This window comes from Vicia villosa, unplaced genomic scaffold (genome assembly GCF_029867415.1).
Source record: "Vicia villosa cultivar HV-30 ecotype Madison, WI unplaced genomic scaffold, Vvil1.0 ctg.001183F_1_1, whole genome shotgun sequence".
In the NCBI taxonomy this organism is placed as follows: Eukaryota; Viridiplantae; Streptophyta; class Magnoliopsida; order Fabales; family Fabaceae; genus Vicia; species Vicia villosa.
The window spans coordinates 224,555-234,770 of NW_026705524.1; the positions used below are offsets into that span (position 1 = coordinate 224,555).

General features: G+C 35.8%; 1 protein-coding gene across 1 annotated transcript; it reads left to right on the forward strand.

Moving 5' to 3' along the window:
* The first annotated feature begins 9,004 nt into the window (after positions 1–9,004).
* On the forward strand, positions 9,005–10,187 carry LOC131633869 (uncharacterized). Its single transcript, XM_058904548.1, has 2 exons — positions 9,005–9,627; positions 9,704–10,187. The coding sequence occupies exons 1-2, from the start codon at positions 9,118–9,120 to the stop codon at positions 10,019–10,021; spliced, it is 828 nt and encodes a 275-aa protein (XP_058760531.1). The 5' UTR covers positions 9,005–9,117; the 3' UTR covers positions 10,022–10,187.
* Positions 10,188–10,216: the final 29 nt, after the last annotated feature.

Below are 10,216 nucleotides of genomic sequence, written 5' to 3' on the forward strand. Positions count from 1 at the left end.
TGATGATCATCTCGCCAATAGGAAGGTGGAAAGACAAAATCTCTGAATGTTATATCTCTGCAAATGTTGCATGCATGCCATAGTTTATGGTAGTGCGCGTAACATCACATAAACTAGCAACACTAGAGTAGCTAATATCATTCCCCAACCAATCACCGTCGAGCATTTCCAAATCCAAAATCTTCCTTCCGTGGTTTACAAATTTTAAACATTGACGCTCCTATAAAAAAACACGATCCATTGCGATTAAATTAGTTTAAGCCATATCTAATGCTAAAAGTAAATAAATATACCTCTCATTCCCAAACATGCCTAGTAGCATGGTCTCCACAGAGATGAAGTAAACGGGTGTAAAATGGACCTCCTCGATAACTATCTACATGGACATCCAAATCAGAAGCGAGTTCCTCTTGATTGGCCTCATAGGCTTCGGGGACTTCTTCAGGAGCTTCAGGGGGCTTCATAAGCAAGGGAATTGTGGCCCCGTGAAGTAGATGCCCGAGACATGCAACTATGGGAAGTAGAACCGAATGGTTGTGAACATCGACCTTGTAAACCATCAAACGAGGTATCATCAACTCATGGCCTTATGGCCCTGCCCTTGGCCCTAGCCCTCTCACGACGTACAAATACGTGTTGGAACACACAGATGAGCCTAATTCTGTCCAAATTGTTTTCAGTCATAACACTAATAATAAAACCTAAAACACGCATAAACAAATTCAACCAAAATGCACCAGGTCACAAATCTGGAGATACATCTTCGAAAATAGTCCAAACATATTCCTGGGATACATCTCCGAATGAACTCGTGATTTTCCAACAATGGAAGATACCCTATTGTTGTCCTAACCTCCAACCAAATGTCAATACATGTCTATATTAGATACCTATTCTGATTGTACAAATATCTAATGCATCTTAAACAACCTATGTTACCTAAAACATCATTTAAAACACATAAATAAAAAATAAAATGATAAACTTACAAAAATAGAATTGTGGTTGAGAACCTTGGATGGGGTTAGTAACTTTGCAGCAAATGAAGTATAAAGGAATGAGTGGACTAAATGAAACTTCCTCAAATAGGGGTTGAAATTGAAATGTAGCTAAAAAGCTGAAATGGAGTTTTTTTAGTGAGTATTTAGAAAAATGAAGGAAGAAGAGGGACGGGTCTGACACGAGTTAATGCATAAAATGCGTCCAAAGATGCATCTTTGGGCCACCAACTGAATTATGAATTAATGGTGTTTACGGAGATGTATCTCCGGACTCACCCTTATGGTATATGGAGATATATCTTCGTATTAAATTTTGGCCAAATAAGGGTATCTCATCCATTTGCGCTGAAGGTGTGTGTAAAGAAGGTGCGTCCAGAGATGCATCTCTGGATGGTAGGGGCAGTTTTGGATTTTTACCGTGGTAGGGAGAACCCCTAAAGGTGGATAAAGTAAGTCCCTTAATATCATTGAATAATTTATTCAAGAACTGCTATTATACAAGAAAAACACGAGATTTTTTTGCCACCCTCAAATTTAACCTGACACCCTTCCAATTTTCGATAATATCTATATTACCCTTGATAAAATTTTAACAAAAAAGTGCGCACAAAAAATCTAGTAGAACGAATGAAATTTCTAATAAAAAAGAAAAAATCTGGTAGTGTATGTTAAAAGTTTGATATGCATTTATACCATTTTTTTTCAATAAACCAGTGTGGAAAAACGTATTGATTTTTTTAAAAACACCATGTTGTACCAGATTTTTTTGCAAAATTTTGAAAAATCCAGTAGTGTAATATCACCGGTTTTTTATAAGCTTCCTACACCTACTAGATTTTTAGTAGGGTTGCAAAAAAACTGGTAGTGTAATTTTCAACGGTTGAGATTTTGCAAATAGTTTTTTACAACTGTGATTGCACCAGCCATTTTATATGGTCCAGAATGAATCGAAACTTGTATAAATAAGGATCATGCGTTGTTAAAAAATATCTTATAATACCTCACTATTTGTTTAAGGCAGTTATGTACTTCAACGGGGTGAAAACTCCTATTAATTTTGGGCTCTCGGAGGACGCCACCTGTCTCGCTCTTTTGAACTAAGTTATCAAGACTTCCTGAATCATCTAGTAGTGTCTAAGTTTTTCTTATTTATTATTGTTAAGTTATGTAATTTTCAGTGTTAAGTTATGTTAATGGTAATGTACTAAGTTATGTTCATCTTGCAATAATGAAAGCGACAAACATTATTTAATAAATTTTACGGTGCAAATGTTTGAGTAATAATACACATAATATACAAATAATACAACAACAATATTAATAATAATAATATATACATAGGCCCCCAACGAGCTATGTGTGATGCCTGCAATGTCAAAGTATAAATATCACCATTTGGTTTAGCAAATTCATGAGGTTATCCATAATGACTGCTATCATCTGTAGACGTTACTGGTCATCCATACAATATGGAGGCGGTGGCACATTAAGAAAAAGTCCCTCGACATCATAATGTCTAACATCATCTCCATGCTCGATAGATGGGATAATGCAAGGGTGTGTTACAGTAAGGTACCACTCCAAATACACATTCACACACTGCGCAGGGAACTGAACATGCACTACTTGATCTTTAATGGCATAGGAAGAGCTGATAATGTTACCATTAAACCATCTATCAATGCCCTCAGATGGGATAGAAGGGATTGGTCGATGGATGTCTTGGACATGCCCAAATTGGCACTATGTATTAGGCTGAGGAGTAGCCTCTATATCATCCGGAGCCTCCGCCTCCGTCTCAGAATGACGAGGCACCTCTGTCTTGGCCACCACATGCATATCAATCTGACCCTCTACATCCTCAATTACTGCATGGACATCCTTAAAAACTGGCTCATCATCAAGATCTCTGGTCCATCCATCATCAACTCTAGATCCTCTATGTCGGATACCGCGGGTGTGCAAAACTGCTCGGCCGCCACCCACCTCCAATGAGAACTGGCCAAGGCTATTCTTCTTGCCCAGATATGCGAATCCTAGATGTCATTTGTCCTCACAGGAGCCTCCGCTGCAGCAGTTGCAACTTTGCCATGTTACCTAGAAGCAATCGTCCCGTTTGATCCTCAAATATAAAAAAAACATCGAAATATGACCTATCTTATTTTTTAAAAATCTGCAAAACGCATGGTTTTCTAGAATTTTTTTGAAATATCCGGTTAAACTAAGTAACATTTTCCATTACCTATTTTTTTCATAATATCCTATAGAAAATATACATTTTTACCATAACTTTGAAAGTATCCGATAAAACTGCATGAGAAACATGTGTTTATCGGGCATTTCAAAAAGTCGATAAAAATGCATGTTTTTAAATAAAATGGTAAAATATACGGTAAAATTGTATACTCATTGGTCATATATTCGGTATTTGAATATAAAAATCTGGTATGAATGAGAGATTTTAAAAAATTGAAATATTACAAATGAATTGTGAAATGGATTTTTATTTTCTAAGGTTAATATGGTAAAATCACAATATTTGGGGGGTGGTAGGAAAAATTCTTGAAAAACACCTATGATTGTATTACAGTTATATGCATATGTTACAAAAAATATGTTTATATATATTGCAGCAAAATGCGTGATATGACAAAACGCAAAAAAGATAACCACGTAGTGATGTATACATCGCCATCAGGATAAACACTACTATTATATTCATCCCTATATGGATCTAATGGACAAGTTTATGAGTACTCTAGGTTGACTAACCAAAACTCATTTCCATTTTCCTTATTTATGGATCTACTGGACAAACTTATCAGTCAACTGGGTTGACTAACCAAAACTCATTTCCGTTTTCTGTGGAAAAATTACTTCATCCTTTCTAATTATAAGGTGACTGGAATAATTTTAACTGGAATCTAGAAGAGGACAACCCATAACTCAGTCAGTCTAAAAGACATTATTAAGGGGCATTATACTTATGGACGAGTGTGGTCTGATGAACCATAGGTCATCTGCTTAGACCCACCATGCCCATGGAATAGACCGACTGACCCATTTGCATATCCATTTGGAGGTACACGTGGATGTCAAGCCACGTGTCCCTGAAAGGGCATGTATTTGTCATTATAAACATTAAGAGGCGGTCTTTTGGTTTTTATCAATGGGGAGAAGGGAGCCAATTCCTCACCCATCAACTTGATCCATAAGCTAGACCTATAAATATCTCATCGTGGGTCTCAAAAAAACTAAGCTAGCCCACACTTACATCTAATTTTCAGTCTCCCCAATCATCTTCCTCAACACGGTGACACGACGAGTCACCATAACATCTAGTAGCATTGATAATGGTGGCAACAAGGTCATAATAGAGATGCAAGTTACTATGGAGAATATGACCCACCACCACCAAATCCTAGAAAATAATGTGTTTACTATTCAGTAATGGTGGCACGAAGACAACCCATCTGTAGCAACTTGCTCTAAAAATTAAAATTTAGAGTCGCCACCTATTCTACTAGGGCGAATAGGAAACCCTACGCAGTTTTAGAGAATCTGGATAAGTTATTATATTCGGGTCAAGGGAAGGTGTTAGGCACCCTTAACCCTTTCCTAAGGTTTTGTATAAGGTTTGTAGGAGTATTATGGTAAGGAAATGAATAGGGTGAAAAATGAGATTTTGGGGAAGGGGGCTCGCCTTGGTTATCCAAGTGCCTACGTACCTCCTTATGGAGGATCAGAGTCTACGTAGTTCGGGGCAGAGTTGTACGCCTTAGATTAATATGAATGTGTTGAAGGTATTTTGAATTACCTTATCGTAGCTTTGAAAATCCGTAGTTTGCAAGGTATTTTGAATTACCTTATCGCAGTTTTGAAAATCCGTAGTTTTGTGAAAGAGATGTGTTTTGAATGGCGTACAACCTTGATTATAGTATGTTCTATTAATCGCGATGATTAATAGATTTAATCACCATAATTAACAGATTTAATCGGAATTGCTAATTATTTTAATCGATTGATTCGATTATCACCGTTAGCAAATTGATGTGTTTTAATTATTAATTATCGTTACTCCTCGCGATCAATAGATTTGATCAAAATAAATAACGAATTGATAAAAATATGCTAATCATCATAACCAATAGAATCGGTTAAAACCCTTTAGCAAAATAAGCCTATTTGGATATATAGCAAATATTAATAATCAGCACGATTATTAAATATAATCGGACCAAATATTAATTATTTAAACCTAATTATTTTAATCATTTAAAACCTAAATTAGATTATAACAATTAGAAAAAAATCCTAATCCTTATTAAAATTACCAAATAAAAAATAGAAAAATACTAATCCTAAAATTAATATAACTATTCTAATCATAAATCTAATTTAAAATAAACAACCCATATTGATTTTATATAAAAAAGGTTATAAAAAGGTTTTTTAGAAATAAAATGTAAAAAACTACATCTAAATTAAATTGGATAAAAAACCTGGTGTGCGATCCTATGTGGTGGCTTATTGATGATCCATGGTGAGGTTGCAACTCCTGGGGCATTAGATCTGCTGCTTGGTGAATCCTGTGGTTGATGCTTGAAGGTGCACTGTGGTCTTTCCTGGGTTGTGCGCGCTGGAACATGAAGGAAATAATGGCCAAAATAATAGTAGAGACCCAAGGATCGAACCCAGGTCTTTATAGTAACATACTCCTCTCTCTTGCCAATTATGCTGCGCTCTATTTATCATTAGTATCACACACAGAATAAATTAAATATGAGACAATGAAATTATGGGAAAGTTAACCGCTAGTCAGAGTTGGGCCCACGCGTGGTTATGAGTGTCCAATGAGAACGGAGAGAGAAACAAGTTCACATTGACCAGCCAATAGAATCATTTGTCAGCGCCACGCATGTTCCTATGCCATTGTTCATCGTCCTTGCAAATGTCTTGGTGCGAATATTCTTTTTGATTACCTGCGGATTTTATTGCAACTTTTTCCGCAGCAAAATCCTTTGATTTCAAACCTGCACCAAACAACTTGAAATAAGAAAACAAAGTGCTCAGACTTACTAAACAAAGCATTACGAGTTCAATGGTGAAATCGTTTTCGTCCAAAAAGGCCTGTAGACATGAAAACAAAGAACATGACCTCTCTTGCCCTAACAATGGCAAGTCGGGATTCCTGCATGTAAGCTTAAGATTAAAGGTTCAGAACAATCCTAAACACCAACATGATTATAAAGGCGTTCATTAAATCCATTTAAAATGCGCGAATTGAAGGTTTAAAATCGAAACTTTATTGCAAACCATGGGGAACTGGGGGGGGGGGGGTACGAATCTGCGTGCATGGAGCTTCAACAAAGCGTTGGTTGGGCTCCTGGGATCTCCAGAGGGAGGAGGGAATACTTGCTTTGGTGTGAAACTCGCATGGAGGAATGATTTGATGATGCCCTAATCTTGCCTTCTTTGAAACTCCAAACCCTAGCTTCTTGCCCAATTTTTTCGTCCCCCCCTTTTCTCCTTATTGTTAAGCATATATATGACTTGAGATTAGGGCAAAAGATGGGCTTGGATACTATGTTATGGGAGAGATATAATTTGATTGAAAATTATATTATTTTCTTTCTATTTTTGGATAATCTCTCTCCCTAACCATGAGCCACGAATTTGGATCTTTGTATATGCATCTTTGGACCCTTGGATGATTTAAATTGAACCCTTTTAATTTGTTTCACAATTTTGGATTTTTGCTTAATTAACTTGCTTTTTAAATGAATAAAAATACAAATAAATTAAATAATAGTCCAAAAAATATGTGAATAAATTTATAGGTCCTATACGAGCTCATAATCATGTTTGAAGTTCAAAAGTTAGGCCCACCAATTCAAAATTGTGAAAATTGCCCATTAGCGTTTCATGCATTTCTTTGAAATTCGACCAACTTGTACAAGCCATAACTCATTCAATTTTTATCATGTGGAGATGATCTAGGACTTTTTGGAAAGCTTAAAGAGTCCTATAAACACTCCTTTTGGTTTCATCTCCATTGAAGTTTCCATGCTCATGTTATGGGCTTTTGAAAAAGATGACCTTTTAATGACCTTTTGGGAGGACCTGTAATGTGCTGGACCATATCTCTTGAATGAAGCATTTATGGCCTTGGCATGTGAGAGACAAAGTTGTAGAGAATCCAATTTCCTTCAGAATAGGTTTTGGTTGGGAAATTTTTGATACTCCATGTGAAAGTTATGGCCAGTCAAAGTTGAGTTGACTTTCTCCTATAAAACCCTAATTTGGCACCTTTGAATCTTGTTGATTTTGAAGCTTTCCTTGATAAATCATGATCAACACTTGATCAAATGATGCATAATATTTCAAGAGGTTGATGTTGACAAAAAATCAGGAGTTTTGACTGTAATTTGACCATGGTTGACTTTTAGGTCAAACTAGTCGACTGTGGATCATCTGAGCGTTTGAATGAGCAATCCTTGGAATTGAAGCTTGAATTTTGACATGGAGATACCTTGAACCCTAATAAACCATGTGAAATCCATTGGAGCCCTTGATACATCCTTTATCCTTAGCAAAATCCAAAACCCTAACTTGAGGTCCCTTTGATTAGGAGAATGCCTTAGATTAACCCTTGAGCCTTGAATATTCAAATGAGTTTGAGTATGAAAATGTGGTGGGTAAATTTTGGGGTATGACACCATCCGAAGATGTTGAGATCCTAGACCCCAACCCATCTTTAATGAAATATAGGGTGGTATGGTGCTGGAGACTTCAAGCCTCTATCATTGGTTATGTTTGATGGAAATAACGACCACAATATCCCGTTACCGGCCTTAATTTTCAAGTGATAGTATGGTTCCTGCGATCCCTAAAAATGCCAATAGGGGAAAATCCCTCCCTCAAGGATGAGAGCAATCCAAAAACCCCATATCCATAAAATATAAAGAACCAGAGGGAAGAAAAGATCAATACCATCGCCGGTGGCATGGAGTTTAGTTTTTCCTGAAGAATATATGCTTGCCAAATCATGACCATTAATGATTCATCTCATATACCAAATCAAACCTAGATCATGTGATCACATTCTCTCGTGAAGACTTCACAGTAATCTTTCTCCACGAAGATGATCATATGGTGATAACCGTGCAATTAAACAACTGGGAGGTGAATTGAGTTTTAGTAGATCTTGGAAGCTCGACCGATGTTTTATACTGGGACACATTTGAGAGGTTAAACATGTAGTTAAAAGACCTGCAATCCTTCAAAGGTTCTCTAATTAGTTTCTCAGACGAACATGTACTAGTGAAGGGTTACATCACCCTGAAGAAAGTATTCGAATTGGGAGAGAACTTATCATGGTCCGCCAGCATATATAATTGCCTACCAAACTAAGTGTCTCATCAACAATGCAAAAGAATAAGGGAGATAGAAGATCTCCTTGCCTCACTCTTCTAGAGCAAGAAAAAAAAAAGTCCTCAAACTTTTTCATTTATTATGATTGATAGTTAGGTTGAATGGAGAATGGTAAGAATTCAAAGATTTTTCTAATATCTATTTTCAAAGTCATACTACCGAAAATTTCTTATCCAATATATTAATGACTTATGAAGTAATCTAAATGCTATATCTGTTTCTAATAAAGTCTCTACGGTGTTCTTAAATAATTTTAGGAGCATAATATTGTCATGTTTATTTTAAAAAGTTAAAAACAAAATTAAAATTAATTTAGTTAGCATGAATATTTTAAATCAATTCAATTCAAACATTTAATTTAGAGGTATACATATATTATCATACATAAACTCATTTGGAATTGTAGTTTAAGATCAATCATGTCTAAAAGTATACTTTAAAATAAAATAAAAATAAAATTTAGTAAAGAAATTTCAAGAAATATGGGAAGAAGCAGCTCAACCAAGAGATTCTTTAATTTAATTTAAGGCCCAAAACTAGTAAACCTCTATATGATTTCACATCCATTCATTTCTTATCCCAAGGAATACACATGATATCCAAAATTAAATCTTTGTAATTGTTTGGATTTTGATTCAAGTTAACTCATTCATATCCTTTTTTCACCCAAAATAGCTACTCCATGTCTTCAACAATGCAAAACAAACTGCAATCCATCCATGCACCACCTCATCTCAAAACTCCAAACAAAATAGTTAGCACATTAAACCAAAACAACCAAACCAACCAACAACCATCAGCAGGCAAAATTAAACGTCTTGTTCTAACACAAGAAGGTAGAACCAAACTGAACCTTTACCAAGACAAAGAGTTTTACGCAAATCCGCGCCTCGTGACTCATGTCGATGATGGATTCATTTCTACACTAACAAATCTTTACAGAGAAAGGTTGAGACCTGACACTGAAATTCTTGATCTCATGAGCTCTTGGGTTAGCCATCTACCAAGTGATGTCAAATACAAAAGAGTAGTTGGGCATGGGATGAATGCACAAGAGCTTGCAAAGAATCCAAGGTTGGATTACTTTGTTATAAAGGATCTTAATAAAGATCAACTGTTTGAATTTGAGAGTTGTTCTTTTGATGCAGTTCTGTGCACTGTTAGTGTGCAGTATCTCCAACAACCAGAAAAGGTAACACATGCAAAAAAACACTTCTATATAGTATTTGGTTTTGAAACCATGATATTAATAAAGAGAAAATTGACAGGTATTTGCAGAGGTGTTTAGGTTGCTAAAACCAGGAGGGGTGTTCATAGTGAGTTTTAGCAACAGAATGTTTTATGAGAAAGCCATAAGTGCATGGAGGGAAGGAACTGCTTACAGTAGGGTTCAGTTTGTGGTTCAGTACTTCCAATCAGTGGAAGGTTTCACAGAGCCAGAGGTAATTAGAAAGCTTCCAGCACCTAATGATGGAGAAAACTCACCAGCTGGCTTGATCATGAAGCTCTTTGGATTGTTTTCAGGGTCAGATCCCTTTTATGCAGTTATTGCTTATAGAAATTTTAAGCCAATATATGATAATTGAATGGGAGGCTTGATGTGAAAGTAGAATTTGGTTAATAACAATCTATGAAGTCTGGACTCTGACACGGACACTCCGACACCGATAATGTAAAATATATAGGACACCAACAGGGTTATATATATTTGTTTATCTATTATTTAAAGAGTTAAAAATATTTTAATCAAAATTAATGTCTTTAATTCTCCATTTATAACA

Coding starts and splice junctions, on each gene's coding strand:
- LOC131633869 (XM_058904548.1), top strand. CDS start 9,118: ATGTCTTCAACAATGCAAAACAAACTGCAATCCATCCATGCACCACCT. Junction 9,628..9,703: donor ATCTCCAACAACCAGAAAAG/GTAACACATGCA, acceptor GAAAATTGACAG/GTATTTGCAGAGGTGTTTAG.